Source organism: Aspergillus aculeatinus (assembly GCF_003184765.1).
Source record: "Aspergillus aculeatinus CBS 121060 unplaced genomic scaffold BO66scaffold_10, whole genome shotgun sequence".
Classification (NCBI taxonomy): Eukaryota; Fungi; Ascomycota; class Eurotiomycetes; order Eurotiales; family Aspergillaceae; genus Aspergillus; species Aspergillus aculeatinus.
Genome location: NW_020291479.1, coordinates 29153 through 45317, shown reverse-complemented (window position 1 = coordinate 45317; position 16165 = coordinate 29153). Strand labels below are relative to the sequence as shown.

Here is a 16165-nt window from a genome sequence, read left to right as displayed (position 1 = left end):
AACTCCGTATTTGAAGCCTGTGTCTTCATTGGATTCTGGGCCCCAACCCAGACCCAATGCCTTCTGGCCGAAGCAAGTAGCGTCGTCCATTTGCCTGGGCCCTGTAAGGCAGAGTGTACCGGTAGTTAGAGAGGCCCTCTGCGCTTGACTAAGCATAATCTCAGGGTCTTTCTTCTAGCCGGATGTCGCCAAGTTAAGCTGGTCAAGAGGCGCTCTATCAAGACATAATAAGGCACGAGTTGCGAGTCTGGGGTTCGCTTTAATTGCAGGTCATCGGTCTAGCTGCACCGTATACAGAACCTGGATGAGGATCGTGTTAGACAGAGCCCAATGTCCAAAAGGGGTCGTCTTATGACAGCGGTCTCTGCCTGCCAGATGTATCTTTGATCAACAGTATCAATATTGAATATATTGCTTCGTGCAGGGGGGTCCATCTCAGTGGTTGCCGGAAAACGTGGTTGCGCATCCGTCCCCAAATCGAATATTCTTTGTAACATGGCCATAGTCTGGGGTCTGAGTAGAGGTCGGATTCCCGCTATCTGGGTCTCTTCTGACTCGAGTATAGATAGTCTGGTGCTGCGCATCAATCGCAAAGTGTACTATGTAGTCAGGCTACTGGTAAGTTCTACACAGTCAGTCCCTTAGTTAGCTCAAGATGAGGTTGACCCGATCCCGTGACAAGGAGCAAGCCGCAACATGTGACTAGACAGCGCGTGACTGAAATGCGGCGGTCTAGAGTATGTCTTGCCTCAGGCGGTCAGGGACAAACAAACGTAGCAAACAGATGAGGCGCCCGCTTCTCGCTAAAGCTGGCTGGTCGTCACCTTCACCGTCCATCACTCGTTGCTGTGAAGATCACATCTACCAAACCACTCGTGATTCCATCCTCATTCCATCCCATTTTCTCTCCTCCGTACTTTGCTCGGACACTCTAGCTCCCATTTCACTTCCTCGTCAACTGTTTTCTACCTCCCCCCAATTTCTTTTGCAACCTTATCTGTGTCAGATCGCCAAGTATGACTTCTGAGGTATGTTGTCCCTCCATGCCCCCCCCCCCCCCCCCTCCTCCTCTCTCCCACCCACCCCGTGCCTGACCCCTCTCCCCTGTGCTCTTGATTGTAAGCATCAGAACTGGTGCTGTTATACCTACTCTATGTTATGTATATTTGCCGCTTACCCATGCTAAACCTGGCCTTTCACACCTTCGAATGCGACTGGAATGTCCACTAACTCGTTCTCCCCCCTTTACTTACAGCGTGAGAGGTAAGGATCCAGACCTGTCTTCAGCACCTGCAATCAACCTATTCAACAACACTCACACCTCCTCACTATCCTTAGCAAGACATTTCTCGCCCGCCTTTGCGAACAGGCTGAGCGCTACGATGGTAAGATCGTCACTACGACTTCTCCCATCCCCGTACTCTGTTGATGCTGATTCCCACTGCCCATAGAAATGGTCACGTACATGAAGGTGAGTAAACGTCGTCCTCAAAACGATAATTATACATTATGCGGTAACTAACTTCGTTTTCAGGAAGTCGCCAACGTATGTATCCTCCTCCTTGGATCGATGAGATCCCCTCTCGTGAAAATCCCTACCTTTGTCCGCCCGGCTGACCACCCCTGGTATTAGATCGGAGGCGAGCTTTCCGTTGATGAGCGTAACCTTCTTTCAGTTGCCTACAAGAACGTGGTTGGTACCCGTCGTGCCTCCTGGCGCATCATCTCCTCCATTGAGCAGAAGGAGGAGACCAAGGGCTCTGAGAAGCACGTTTCCATCATCCGTGATTACCGTCAAAAGATCGAGACCGAACTCGAGAAGGTCTGCCAGGACGTCCTTGATGTCTTGGATCAGTCCCTTATCCCCAAGGCCGAGACTGGCGAGTCCAAGGTCTTTTACTACAAGATGTAAGCGTCTATTCCCCGGCGGGTGAGGTAGCTATCGCAATGGCGTAGGAATTAATATATTTACAATCCGCAGGAAGGGTGACTACCACCGCTATCTTGCCGAGTTCGCCTCTGGCAATAAGCGCAAGGTCGCCGCTACCGCTGCCCACGAGGCTTACAAGGTAAGTCCGCTGGCGGTCCAGTTGCCCTACCTAATGATCTCCTGTTTTGATGATCTGTCCTAGAACGCCACCGATGTTGCCCAAACCGATCTCACTCCCACTCACCCCATCCGTTTGGGTCTCGCCCTTAACTTCTCCGTCTTCTACTATGAAATTCTGAACTCCCCCGACCGTGCCTGCCACCTTGCTAAGCAGGCCTTCGACGATGCCATTGCCGAGCTTGACTCCCTCTCTGAGGAGAGCTACCGGGACAGCACTCTGATCATGCAGCTTCTGCGTGACAACCTGACCCTGTGGACCTCTTCTGATGGTAACGACGCCGAGGGTGCTGCTGCTCCTAGAGAGGACAAGCCCGAGGAGGAGGCTGCTGCTGCCCCCGAGGATAAGGTGGAGGAGACCCAGCCCGCTGCCCCTGAGTCCTGAACGACGGATTCTTTCCTAGTTGTATCAAAATTCCCCGTGCTGTGTCATCGGCGTGCCTGCTCGGAACGTGCGGCTAGTACCTGGAAGTGCTTACGGCGCTCTGCTTTGAGTGCGTGACTGATTTAGGCCGGCACATGTCTTCCACCATTTCGGGATTGTGTGGGTCGGTCGGCGGAGTTTGATATTTGGAGCGTGACGAAAAGGGGCTGAGTGGAATTTATCTCTCTTTTATTCTCTCTTTATTCCCACTCCAGCAAGATACAATGTCTTATTTCCAGTTCCTGATTCACTGCTGCCCCTTTTCCCCCTGTTGTTTCTTCCGCACAATGCCAAGAGCCTCGAGCTTCCCAGATGATCCCGTCCGGAGTAATCAATTCCGTGGACCTTTTCATCCACACAGACTTTCTAGTAGCTGAGAGCTTTCTGATGTCGAGAATCCATGATAGTCGCCGGCTTCATTCACCGCCAAACTGCTGAATTCTCTGTTCCAGTGATATCTTCCTAGTCCTAGCAGGTGGTTTCTTTCCCAATGTGTAAAATCTCTATTGAAAGTCAAAAGCCTACAGTTCGTTTGAATCATGGGCACTGCAGTGGAATCGGGTTCTATGTCTAAATGCGGACAGGAATATGTTATGAGCAGGATGGCTTTTTAGAACCAAAAAAAAAAAGAAAACAACAAGGAGATGGTTTTTATATCGCATTTACAACAATGTACGTCAGAAGCATGTCAAGACCGGTCTAGCTAAGGCTCCAGAGAAAATGAACCTGAGTCTAAGAGAAAGCTATGGGGGAGGATGATATAAGGAAAGGAAAACGTGTCACGCCGAATTTCAATAATTACATGAAGTCATCGTCATCCAAGCCATCATCATCATAAGAGTTCGAGTCAATGTGGTTCTCTCTGGCCGCGACGAGAGAAACCTTGGTCTTGGCGGCCTTGGTCTTCTTGTTGCCCTTGTCAGCGGCACGCTCCTCCTTCATCTTTTCGTTGCTGAGCGTGGTCAGGCCGGAAGCCATCTTCTTGACATCGCCACTGGGCAATTCCTTGGCCAGCTGCTTGACGAACTCCTGGGCCCACAGAGCATACTGGGGCTTCTTGGAGTGCACCGTCAACAGGGGGATCAGGGTCGCGGAGAGACGCGCGAACTGATCCTTGGTGGTGGGCTTGAACAGCGGCATGGCCGACAGGTCGACTGCCTGGGTGGGGTCAGTCGAGTCGCCGATGACGACGGCCTTGGGGGCGCCGCGGTTGCGCATGCGGTTGAGGTCGATGTCGCCAAACAGATCCTCGGCGTGCTTGAGATCGGCATCCTTCTCCGTCTTGCGGAGGCGGGCGCGGCGCTCGGCTTCGTCCTCCTCGCTGTCCTCCTCGCTCTCGGCGTCTGCCTGTGCCTTCCGCGTCGCCTTGTGCTCCTGTATGCGCTGCGCCTTGCTCTTCTTGTTGGCAGCCGCCTCCGCTTCGGCCTTAGCCTTAGCCTCAGCAGCCTTGGCGGCCTTTTCTCTCTCTACCTCGGAGTCTTCGGCGGCATCCCATGAGTCGAGGACCTACGCCGTTGCAATTTCTGATCAGCGCTTCGTCTTCTCCGTGTTTTGCAGGTATGTCCTTTTTGAAAGCGATTTAAATCACTGGAAGTCGAAAGGCTCGGGCAAAGAAAAAGAAGGGGGAGGGGGCGGTCGATTTCCCTTCATGACCAACATTCTCTTGGTTGAAAGAAAGGGCAAGAAGTAAAGATAAGGAGAACTTACATCGTCTTCTTCCTCATCGTCAAACTTGCGACGGGGAGCAACGGGAGGGGGAGAAACGCTCTCCTCCTCGTCATCTGAAGTCAACGTCAGTGGTGCGTTTGAACGAAGCAAGGTGGTGTTGAGATGGCATCAAGAAGGAGGGGCAGGAGGGCGGAGGGGGTAGTGTAGTATGGGAGACAAAAATCCCATTTGTAGAACATACCCCACTTTGAAGGGGCCATGGCGGACAAAAATGGCTCAAGGTCGAGATAGGAAAATCAGGTCAGAGTGCGCCCTCGCGTGGCTAGTCGGAGATCCAGTAACTTCGAGTCCCTTGTCTATGAGACTGGGGGGTGTCGGTGACTTTGGCAGTGAAAGCGCAAGGAAGAGAGGAGAAGGAGTAGGAAAGCGAGACTGCTTGAATGATTGCTTGATTGATCCCGTGGGGCAAGGCCAAAGGTCACGTGAGATAATGGGATGCCCAATACGGAACTCGTGCTGTACGGCCCGGGCCCGCAACGGGTGACTTGTCATAGAGTCCTCTTTTACTTAACATTGCTTCTACTAATATCACCACCACCACGACAACTACTACTATGCTGCTCATGACCTTGGGCACCGTGAAAAACAAGAAAATGAGGTTTGTTTTCTCCATCATATGCCACTAATCATAAAATGGCCTTGTATTCGTCATCATGAATATTGATCAAGGTCTTTCTTCCCTGACCAAAAAGCAATCCGCCCACTAGATCTGTACGCAGTGAGGCGAAGCCCCTTCAAAAAGGGATATCAAAAGTTTGATAAAATGTTAATTCGGAAGTGCGGCGAGGCTTGTCGCTGCATTTACAACTGAACAGCGGTGCGGAACTTGCTGCCAGCATAGACAGCGTTCTCACCAAGCTCCTCCTCGATACGGAGGATCTGGTTCAGCTTGGCAAGACGCTCAGAGCGGGCAGGAGCACCGGTCTTGATCTGGCCAGAGCGGAGACCAACGGCAATGTCGGCAATGGTCACATCCTCGGTCTCACCGGAACGGTGGGAGACCATGACACCCCAGCCATCGGCGTAGGAGTCCTTGGCAGCCTGGATGGACTCGGTGAGAGTACCGATCTGGTTGACCTTAAGAAGGAGAGCGTTGCAAGACTTGAGCTCGATAGCCTTCTTGATACGCTGGGGGTTGGTGACAGTCAAGTCATCACTGTGATCGTATTAGCAACCAAATCGGTGGTTCTAGAATCAGGATACGTACCCGACAATCTGGAAGTCAGAGGTCTTGTAGAAGTAGCTCCAGGCCTCCCAGTCGTCCTCAGCGAAGGGGTCCTCGATGCTGACAATGGGGTACTTGCTGGCAAGAGACTTGTACAGGTCGGCCAGCTGCTCGTAGGTGAGCCACTTGGAGGGGTCGGACTCGGGGTTCTTGAAGTCGAGGTCGTACTTCTTCTCCTCGACCTTGTAGAATTCGCTGGAAGCAACATCCATGGCGATGGAGATCTTGCCAGTGTATCCGGCCTGCTCGATAGCCTCGGTGATCAGGTCGAGAGCCTCCTCGGCGGTCTGAATATCGGGGGCAACCCCACCCTCGTCGCCGACGTTGCCGGCAGACTGGCCGTACTTCTTCTTGGCAAGAGCCTTGAGCTTCTGGTAGACCTCGGCACCCTGGCGGAGACCCTCGGAGAAAGAAGAGGCGTTTCTGTGAAAAACAGAGTCAGTCCGAGTTATCCGCGTCGAAGCTCGACTCTGGTTGACTTACTCAGGAACGATCATGAACTCCTGGAAAGCAAGGCGGCCACCGGCGTGGGAACCACCGTTGAGGACGTTCTGGAAGGGAACGGGGAGAACGTAGGGCTTCTTGGTACCAGCCAAGTCGGAGATGTGGGCGTAAAGAGGTATACCCTTCTCAGCAGCACCGGCCTTGGCGATGGCCAGACTGACACCGAGAATGGCGTTGGCACCGAGGTTGGACTTGTTGGCAGTACCATCGAGCTTGTTAAGGAACTCGTCAACCTTGGACTGGTCCTTGACATCAAGGTTCTCCTTGATAACAGCGGGGGCAATGGTCTCGTTGACGTTGTTGACGGCCTTCAAGACACCTGATCACGCACGCAGATAATGTGAGCTAAATGCAATCGGAGGTGATGAATTGAAGGTTATCAAACTTACCCTTGCCACCCCACTTGGTCTTGTCACCATCACGGAGCTCGTGAGCCTCGTGCTGGCCTAATCTCGATTGTCAGTTTCTCCAACTTGGAGAGAGGCGGAAGGCAGGAATGTTACTCACCAGTAGAGGCGCCGGAGGGGACAATGGCGCGGTGAAGACCAGTCTCAGTGACGACGTCAACCTCAACGGTGGGGTTACCGCGAGAGTCGTAGACGGAGCGGGCGTGGATCTTGGAGATAGGCATGTTGATGGCTAATGGGGGTGGGGGATGAATCAGTTTTGACTGGCGAAGAAACGGGCAAACAGAGGCCGGGGTCTATATTTATATAAGGGAGACCAAGAAAAGAGAGAGGGGAGGGGCAGGGGGAGCAGGGCAAAACCCAGTGCTTTGAATTGTTGTTGGGTGTGGGTGACCGACTAGGAAGCGGGGAGAAATCCAAGTGGTTTGTTGTTCACCGAGCACCCAAAATGACTGACGGAGAGGAGGTGGAGAGGTCCGATTGCGATCAATGGATGGGCCAGCCTCACAGCACGGCAGACCGTTGCGGCGTTGACAATCATAGGTACTCGGTAATAATGATCACAACATGATTGAACATAAGCCCATGGGAGTGGAGCATGACTCCATCAATTCCCCCGTATTTATGGTGATTGGGGTGGCAACCACCACCATGCATGCATTTTGATTGCAGTGGTGGTTGGCGATGGCGGGGTTGAGCTGTCCCAAAACAGAAATATTTATAGGGAGAATGGAAATGGAGGGGTATGGAAGAGACTCGGGAGGAAGGTGAGGGGAGGGGCGGAGGGGCAAACATGGGGGAATTGAAGATGGAAGAATGAAAAACATGAGATAACATAACTTAATGAATCAAGACTTACCTGAAAATAAGGAGATTAGACCTTTTGAAGTTATGATGATTGACGAGGGAGAGAAGAGAAAAGGAAGAGGGAGGAGATCAAGAGGGAAGAGGAAGAGAAAGACGGATAGAACAAGAGGAAGAGAGAGGATTCTTGTACTTTTCGTACTTCTTGCAAGCTGAGCTCATAGACCAGACAGGTGCACCGTGCAAATGAAATGATCAATTGCCCCGGGAAAGCTCACCCTCTGATCTGCTTCGTCTCCGAATCTTTCCCATGAAATGGTGGGGCAATCTTGCCTTCCTCCTCTCTTCACTTGTCCTTCTCCAGCGAGATCTTCCGCGTACCCTCGGGGAAATGTAGATAGAGTACTCTGGGCATGCTGAGCAAGTCCTATACCAACCTCGGAACTTAGTACAGTACAGTACATGCATCAATTCATGCTTAGGCACAGCAGTAGAAGAACTAATGCCTATCCAAGTTACAATGGATCACCATTCAGTTTTCCTCCTCCGCAGCCGCCAGACTGTTCGTATTCCTATCCTCATCATTTGCTTAACACCTCGACTGCTGGCTGCGACAGGGTCTGGAAACTTCCATTGCGTAATGACGAAAAGGTTGCCCGGGAGCAAACATGCTCTCGTCGATACCTTGATGCCTGATATTCCTACTCCCTTGGGATCTCGGATATTTCATACTGCGGGCCCGGGTTGAGCCGTACAGCACATTTACACCTTCAAACCAAGGCGTCAATCATCTATCACGTGTAGTGCTCGCATTCGCCATCATGCTCGTACTCACGTGACTTGGCTGACCTGGTGTCTCCGGGCTCCGAGCTCCTCGACAAGCTTCCCCGAGCTTGGTAGGCGTGTGAAATCATAGACCGTCAACCATCCATCTCTCAGCCGTTTACCTGCTATCATCATCCCTATATCCGAACGTTCCTTCGATTCTTGGGCGCTTGGAGAATACCGTGAACTCTTCGTTGTCTCCGGTTCACCGTCTCGCCTGACATCATCATGAACAGTGGCAGTGACCCCGAGAGAGACCAGGCGCTCGAGGACTACAAGAGAAGCCTGCTGGAGTTGCGGGAATGGGAGGCCAAACTGAAGTCTCTGCGGATGGGGATCAAGGATTTACAGAGAGAATTCGACATCTCTGAAGAGAACATCAAGGCCCTGCAGAGCGTTGGTCAGATCATTGGGGAGGTGCTGAAACAGCTCGACGAGGAGAGATGTAGGTCTACCTTGGCTCATTGTGTCCTTGAGAAGAGAGATCTGGGACTCGTTGCGAACGTTGCTGGCCATGAAACTGCCGGCCTTTTTCTATACAAGAGCTGACCTCTATAGTCATTGTCAAGGCGTCCTCGGGACCTCGATATGTTGTCGGTTGCCGCTCCAAGGTCGATAAGGCGAAGCTGAAGCAGGGTACCCGGGTTGCCCTGGATATGACTACGTTGACGATTATGCGGATGCTGCCCAGAGAGGTCGATCCGTTGGTATACAATATGTCGCTGGAGGACCCGGGTCAGATCAACTTTGCAGGCATCGGTGGTCTAAATGACCAAATCCGTGAGCTACGCGAGGTGATCGAATTGCCGTTGAAGAACCCCGAACTGTTCCAACGAGTGGGTATCAAGCCGCCCAAGGGTGTCTTGCTCTACGGTCCCCCAGGTACGGGTAAGACGCTCCTGGCACGAGCTGTCGCAAGCTCAATGGAAACCAACTTCTTGAAAGGTATGCATATCAAAGACATGGGGATCGTCGCGCCTGCTAATGCTCTCCTTACCCAGTGGTGTCATCTGCTATTGTCGATAAGTATATTGGTGAATCCGCACGGCTGATACGAGAGATGTTCGGATACGCCAAGGAGCACGAGCCCTGCATCATTTTCATGGACGAAATTGACGCCATCGGAGGACGACGTTTCTCTGAGGGTACCTCCGCGGATCGAGAAATTCAACGAACATTGATGGAGCTGCTCAATCAGCTGGACGGCTTTGATTATTTGGGCAAGACTAAGATCATCATGGCCACGAATCGGCCTGACACCCTAGACCCAGCTCTATTGCGTGCTGGTCGTCTGGACCGGAAGATCGAGATCCCCTTGCCCAATGAGGTTGGTCGTCTCGAAATTCTGAAGATCCACTCTAGCACTGTCAAGATGGACGGGGAGATCGATTTCGAGAGCGTGGTGAAGATGAGTGACGGCCTCAATGGTGCCGATCTTCGCAACGTTGTCACCGAAGCGTAAGTGGCTATCCCAGCTGATTACTTTGCTCGAAAAATGCAGTGATCTCCAGACTGACTGTGATCTAGTGGTCTATTTGCAATCAAGGACTACCGCGATGCGATTAATCAGGATGATTTCAACCGGGCTGTGCGGAAGGTGGCTGAGGCGAAGAAGCTGGAGGGCAAGCTTGAATACCAGAAGTTGTAAATGCATTTCGAGGCATGGTTTTACTTCGGACTTAGCCGTCATGTTTTAGAATCCTGTTTAAATTCACTGACACGGCCCGCCGACATTGATTCTGGATAATGTAACTCTAGATCAAAGATTCTCATCGCACTCAGAATCTTAATGGGATACGCGGTTTAGTGTGTGTATCCTACTCGACTTTGGTGGAGTGATATGGAATAAGTTACTAGTAACGTTAGCTCCACATAGTCCGGAACACAGACCCTGGAATGGAACCCTGGCTGGGGAAAAGAGATGTCCAGTACAAATGTCATCGAGATGATGCTGTACAGTGTACAGATAACTTTACTTACTATGAGGTCTTACTACTCCATAGCTGGAGCAGCATGGGGAATGAACGCCAAGGCGGACTGAGGCCCCGAAATACGTTGCTTGATTACGAGTGACTTTACGGAGTACTCATAATACGTACCCTGACCGAACCGGAGAGGCGGATCTGCATCCTTGACCCGAAAGTCGGAGACGTAACACGCGTCCAGGCCATCCTCACTCACCATTAAATTACTTACTCTAATTTTATTAAGTTCACGTTGATATAACCGTTTTAGTTTCAGCCTACCCGACACATCTGGACACTTGTTCTTCACCTGATTGCTTGATATGGTAGACGAAATCTAACCACCTATCTATTAAATTATTGACCCTCACTTTCTTTCTTTCTCTCTCTCTCTTTCTCTATCCCACCTCTGCTCGATCAAATTGGACTAAACTATTTACCGATATTGGTCAATTGTCACGGACCCTCTCCCCCGTGTAGCACGGGTGGAATTCTTGGTTGGTTGGTAAACTGTCTCATTCTTGCTTCCTCTTCATGAGCCTACAACCTGTTATCTATAGTACATATCATTGTCTCGTGCTTCAAGCATCTTGCTGACTAGTACATGTGCACTTGTTGCATGTGCTCACTGTCTAGAGCTTCCAAGCACTTTACCAATCGACTCGGTTGCCTGCCTTGCTAGCCCATTGCCATCTCTTCATTCATCTGGAGCATAGCGAACAAAACACACTGTAACCAGCTGTGACGATATTGAATCATTGTTGCGGATCAAACAGACTCAGACCGTGGGGTTGTGTTTATTATTACCACATTTCAGGCTCGGGTAGAGAGAGAAAGAGAGGACAGATATAGTATTTTAGTAGCAAAGGCCTTGGCGGGTCGGTAATGGTCATGGCTTTCCAGGCCCCGCGGAGCAATCCCTCTTTTCCCTCCCAACAACCATTCGAGAACAATTACTGGCGTGCGAGTCGAAGTCCCGGGTCTAATGGGTTGCCTGGGTATGGATTTTCTCCGTCTGCGACCACTACCATCAACCTGAACACTCCGATCGCCGGCGATCGCACCCTCCCGATGTATAAAGACAAGCCGTATTTCGCCCCGCGGCGCACAGGGCCCCGGGCGCGGCGAAGGAAGACCATATACGGTGGATTGTGCCTGTTGGCGCTTTTTCTATGGTGGTACTACTCGGGTTCATCAACCCGGTCGCAGTCGAAGATCCACCATGACACTCCCGACCCGGCGAAGGGCGAAGAGCTTTGGAAATGGCTGCAGACCCTCGACGACTCCGAACCAACATATGATGGGCACAGCGCAGGTTCAAAGCACATTGAATGGGACACGAGGCGGGAAAGGGTTCGCGACGCGTTCATTGTCAGCTGGGATGGTTATGAGAGCAATGCCTGGGGTAAGTTCTACAGGGCTCACGAAACCTACCTGCTCCGTCCTGCTAACGTGGTATCCCTGGGGTGGTTGTTTCTGCTGAGCAGGTTACGACGAGTATCACCCAATTGCAAAGGATGGCCGGCATATGGTCGCCGGGGGTATGGGGTGGATAATCGTGGATGCGCTGGACACGTTGATGATTATGAATTTGACATCGCGGGTGCAGCACGCCCGCAGCTGGATCCACAACTCATTGCAGTATAATCAAAACCATGACGTGAACACCTTCGAAACCACCATTCGCATGCTCGGTGGCCTGCTTTCCGCCCATTATCTCTCGACTACTTACCCGGATCTTGCCCCCATTAACGACGACGATGCAGGAGCACCGGGAGAGGATCTGTATATCGAGAAAGCGACCGATCTGGCCGACCGGCTCTTGGGCGCTTTTGAATCTACCACGGGCATCCCTTACTCGAGCATAAACTTGAATACCTCGGCGGGTATTCCCTCTTATATCGACGATGGCGCGGCCTCCACGGCCGAAGCGACTACTGTTCAGCTAGAGTTCAAATACCTAGCTAAATTGACAGGCGAGGCGGAGTATTGGCGCTCTGTTGAGAAGGTCATGGAAGTCATTGACGCGCAGAAAAGGCAGGATGGCCTGCTTCCAATCTATGTTTCCCCAGAAACTGGTCAATTCAAGGGCGAGAACATTCGTCTCGGTAGCAGAGGCGACTCCTACTACGGTATGGTGCTTCAAGAATACACGTCCAGCCTGTTATGCTCGAACTGACACGCCGACCAGAATATCTTATCAAGCAGTACCTACAGACTTCGGAACAGGAGCCAATCTACAAGGAGATGTGGGATGAAGCTCTACTTGGCATGCGTAAGCACCTGCTTACTTACTCGCAAAACGCCCGCTTGACAGTGCTCGGGGAGCGGCCTCACGGCCTTGACGGCACCTTGTCACCCAAGATGGACCACTTGGTCTGCTTCCTTCCCGGAACGATCGCCCTTGGAGCGACCGGGGGACAACCGCTCTCTGAGGCGCGCAAGTCTCCCAACTGGGGCCAACGACAAGAGGAAGAAATGCGCCTGGCGCGAGAACTGACCAAAACCTGCTGGGCCACGTACCTAGTTACTGAGACCGGCCTCGCCCCGGAAATCACCTACTTCAAAGTCGACGACCCCCGAGTCATGGAGGCAGACATGTACCCGGATTCGACGGCCGTTACTAGCAGAAACGACCAGCCAGTCTCGTCACCAGGCGACCTCCCTCTCCTTTCGAAGCCTTTGTACCCAATCCCTGGCCGGTCTGACCCGAACGACCCATCTACCAAAACCTGGCTTGATGACCTTGAAATCCAGCGGATGGACCGGCATAACCTCCAACGGCCCGAGACTGTGGAATCCCTCTTTTACATGTACCGGATTACTGGAGATGACACTTACCGGCACTGGGGCTGGGAGATGTTCAAGTCTTTCATCAAATACACCGCTGTCGTGGAGACAGACGGCCTCGATCACGAAACAGGCGACAAACCACTGGCCGCTGGAGGATCGGGTCGCATCACTGGATTCACCTCTCTCTCGAATGCGAAATCCCTTCCTGTGACGACCAGGGACAATATGGAGAGTTTTTGGATGGCGGAGACGCTCAAGTATTTTTACCTGCTGTTCTCCGATCGGGAATTCATCTCGTTGGAGGACAATGTCTTCAACACCGAGGCGCATCCCTTCCCTCGTTTCAAGCCCACCGGGGAGTTGAAGACGGGGTGGACGAGGAAGACTCGCACGACGGAGGAGAGTCAGACGATGGAGCATCTAGCTCAGATGTAATTTTTTTTTCTACTTGTTGTGGTAACTTGCTTGGCGATTCTTTATAGTTTGAATATCCCAAATCTCATACTTTTTGACCGCTTGCATCGTGGTTTCGAAACTTGCTTATGGTCATGTAGATCCCATGCGAAAGAGGGACCATTTTTCACAGCTCACTACACCAACAACCACCACCACCCAGGTCTTGAGATTTACTCCAACTTGAGGCCCCGCTGAACAGCAGCATCGATCAGTCGCTTATATCCCCGTACAGCCTCTTCGAGTTGCCCGATTGTGATTGCCTCATCATCCCCGTGCGCAACATGAATGCTTCCCGGCCCATATAGGTATCGCTTCACTTTCTCCGAGACCTTTAGGTTCGGCACATCCGTGCCGTAATTCACGGTCATCACCTCAAAGCCCGGGACATCGGTATCCAAGTCCTGGGGCGGATACCCTCCGCTGTACACCTCGAAATCACAGTAGACGCTCTCATCTCCGTTGGTGGCATCCTTGACCGCTTGCGCGACGATCTTCCTCGCGTCGTCCGGGGTACCCTCGGCCAGGCGAATGGCGACCTCCGCCCGCGCCTTGGCGGGGACCACATTGGCCGCGACGCCCGCATCGACGCGACCGATGTTCACCGTCGTCCGGCCATATTTGGGGCTGGCGGGCAGGCCGCCTTCCTCGGCGGGGATCTCGCCGAGCACATCCAGCCGGGACAGCGCGGGCAGGAGCGCGGAGACGGCACTCCGGCCGAGCCACGGGTAGCCGGAGTGGGCGGCCTGGCCGGTCGCCACGAGCGGGAACTCGAGCATGCCCTTGTGGCCGGAGACGAGAGCCAGCTCGGTGGGCTCCCCGAAGATGACGGTGTGGAAGGGCGATGGGTCCGTCGGGTTGAGCGACGACTCCGAGAAGACGCGCATCCCCAGGCCGCCGACCTCCTCGTCGACCACAAAGAGAAGCCCCAGGCTGGCCCCGGGTTGCTCCTTCAGGGTCTCGAGGACGGCGAAGATCTGCGCGGCGACGCTCGCTTTGGCGTCGACGGTGCCGCGGCCGGCGAGAGTCAGGGAGGACCGATTGCCGGGGTCGTGGTCATGGAGGGTGTAGGGGAGGAACGGCGGCACCGTGTCGATGTGGCTGGTGAGAAGGATCTCGGGCCGGTCCTGCGAGGGCGAGGCGGACGGGTAGGCGAAGATATTGAATCGGTTCTTGTCGGTGGTCGGGTCCGTTCCCTGGCTGCCGGCGGGGACGGGTTGCTTGATCACCGTGAAATTGTGCGTTTCGAGAAAGTCGGCGATGAAAAGCCCGACGGCGGTTTCGTTGCCAGACACCGAGGGGATTTGGACGAGGTTGCGGTGAAACGAAAGGAAGGGTGAGGCATCGATGATGTCCGAGGGGTCAGTAGTGAGCGATAAGGGTGATTGTTGAGGCGGTGCTGCTGCGGCAAGGCCAGCAGCTGCTAGCAGAAGGGGAATGGGAGTTTTCATGTCTATTGAAGCTGGAGAAGATGGTGAACGATAGCTATCATCGCTGAGCGAGGTAGGAGGGAGTCGATTGAGAAGTGGGGAATGAATATGGGAGGGTCACGGTGGAAGAAGGAAACTGAGGTTCTTGGGTCTAGTTCTTGTAGCTAGTAACTTAGCTAGTAACTTAGCTAGTAACTAGTAGCTAGTAACTGAATTAGTCGTATCAGTATGAAGCTAAGGATGAAGGATGGTGAGGAGACACTGGAGATAAGCCGATAACCAGCCGATGCAGGCATAGATCCAAGTCACGTGGATGATCATGATTGACCTTCCTGGTCTGGAATAGTGTCGCATGGTATCATCGAGATCATCTGGACCAGAGAAGACATGCAGCACAGTTGGAGGAAAGCACGCTTCAATGAAAACTGAACTGAAGATGAAAAGGATCAAAATGTATGTTGCTTCAAGACCCTTGCTTTTTATCATGTAAACAAGGACATTTTGCTGACTGAGTTGGTCATTTCGAATTGATCAACCATCAACCATCCTGTAGACCTGTGGTCCGTGGATAAGCCATGACGTAAATTTCCCAACAAATGACTTCTTCGCCTTGCAATAGCCGAGATGGGCTCCAATCCAGCTCAAGGACCAATCGAACATTCATTCATTCATTCATTCATCCATCCCATTCATTCCTCTTTGCATCAGGGCTCAGGGCCCGGATGCTATGACGTATATGGCCGCAGCTCAGCTCGCTTCGCACCAACCCCCGGACGAAGTAACATGAATTGATCACCATCGCAATTTGAAACCTACAGGGTACGGAATAACATGCATCGGTTTTGAAGAGTACATGAGGTTCACGATGGAATGGAAGGGAGAGCAGCCAGCCGCAGCAGCAGATGCCGACCAGCTAACCCGATCATCTGGACCGTGGACACATGGCGCCAAGATTTCTTGCTCGCGGAAACGCGCCGTTCTTCCACCCGTTCGTCTGGCATTCTCCATCGGGCAAAATCAACTTGAACCAAGGTTCAATTGGGGGGGACCAAAATCCAGAGAGTGAGTGAGCCCTGAGCACCGAGCAGGGATCCAGCCGGTTGGCGCTGGGCCATGTGGATCTGACGTCGGCACCAGCTGGAGGATTGTAAGAGTCAATGATGATTGAGCTTTTCGGCCATGCCCACAATAACCCACAATAACCCACAACAACCCACAACGAACTACTCGCGTAGTCCGCACTGTACAAGTTACAAGAGTACAAGTAGTACTACGATTACCCATAGTCGGGTCTAGTCTACCTCGCTGCCTCGCATGCAAACAAGCAAGCTAATTTAGCAGCCCCCAGACCCCGAAATCGGGACCAGATCGGAGCATAGACCAAGTCTCAGAAGATGGAAATTAGAGAAATGGCGGAGGGGAAGGAGGCCGTACAATGTAGTGAACCGAGGCAAGTGACGAAATGGGCTGTAATTCACCGCAGGAAAAATCTGAGGGACAG

At 52.6% G+C, this 16165-nt stretch overlaps 6 protein-coding genes across 6 annotated transcripts; 3 read left to right on the top strand and 3 right to left on the bottom strand.

Annotated features, from left to right (window-relative positions):
* Positions 1-1016: 1016 nt before the first annotated feature.
* On the top strand, positions 1017-2492 carry BO66DRAFT_435980 (14-3-3 adaptor artA-like protein; the record flags this gene model as incomplete). Its single annotated transcript, XM_025650894.1, has 8 exons — positions 1017-1028; positions 1256-1263; positions 1339-1385; positions 1452-1471; positions 1535-1546; positions 1634-1908; positions 1982-2069; positions 2133-2492. The coding sequence occupies 8 exons, from the start codon at positions 1017-1019 to the stop codon at positions 2490-2492; spliced, it is 822 nt and encodes a 273-aa protein (XP_025506505.1).
* A 708-nt stretch (positions 2493-3200) lies between these two features.
* BO66DRAFT_15895 (eukaryotic translation initiation factor 3 subunit J) lies at positions 3201-4624 on the bottom strand. Its single transcript, XM_025642205.1, has 3 exons — positions 4441-4624; positions 4239-4312; positions 3201-4037 (listed from the first exon to the last, which is right to left on the bottom strand). The coding sequence occupies exons 1-3, from the start codon at positions 4457-4459 to the stop codon at positions 3330-3332; spliced, it is 801 nt and encodes a 266-aa protein (XP_025506504.1). The 5' UTR covers positions 4460-4624; the 3' UTR covers positions 3201-3329.
* A 436-nt stretch (positions 4625-5060) lies between these two features.
* On the bottom strand, positions 5061-6619 carry aspf22 (enolase acuN; the record flags this gene model as incomplete). Its single annotated transcript, XM_025643520.1, has 5 exons — positions 5061-5415; positions 5467-5907; positions 5968-6307; positions 6378-6434; positions 6496-6619. 5 exons carry the CDS (start codon positions 6617-6619, stop codon positions 5061-5063), a joined length of 1317 nt encoding a protein of 438 aa, XP_025506503.1.
* A 1472-nt stretch (positions 6620-8091) lies between these two features.
* On the top strand, positions 8092-9953 carry rpt4 (proteasome regulatory particle base subunit RPT4). The gene is made up of 4 exons (XM_025644504.1): positions 8092-8469; positions 8583-8969; positions 9026-9482; positions 9552-9953. The coding sequence occupies exons 1-4, from the start codon at positions 8253-8255 to the stop codon at positions 9670-9672; spliced, it is 1182 nt and encodes a 393-aa protein (XP_025506502.1). The 5' UTR covers positions 8092-8252; the 3' UTR covers positions 9673-9953.
* A 422-nt stretch (positions 9954-10375) lies between these two features.
* Positions 10376-13291, top strand: BO66DRAFT_389651 (glycoside hydrolase family 47 protein). Its single transcript, XM_025646834.1, has 3 exons — positions 10376-11393; positions 11476-12120; positions 12180-13291. The coding sequence occupies exons 1-3, from the start codon at positions 10874-10876 to the stop codon at positions 13214-13216; spliced, it is 2202 nt and encodes a 733-aa protein (XP_025506501.1). The 5' UTR covers positions 10376-10873; the 3' UTR covers positions 13217-13291.
* A 21-nt stretch (positions 13292-13312) lies between these two features.
* BO66DRAFT_15771 (M20 family metallopeptidase) lies at positions 13313-15101 on the bottom strand. Its single transcript, XM_025642192.1, has one exon. The coding sequence runs from the start codon at positions 14683-14685 to the stop codon at positions 13408-13410; it is 1278 nt and encodes a 425-aa protein (XP_025506500.1). The 5' UTR covers positions 14686-15101; the 3' UTR covers positions 13313-13407.
* Between the last annotated feature and the right edge of the window lie 1064 nt (positions 15102-16165).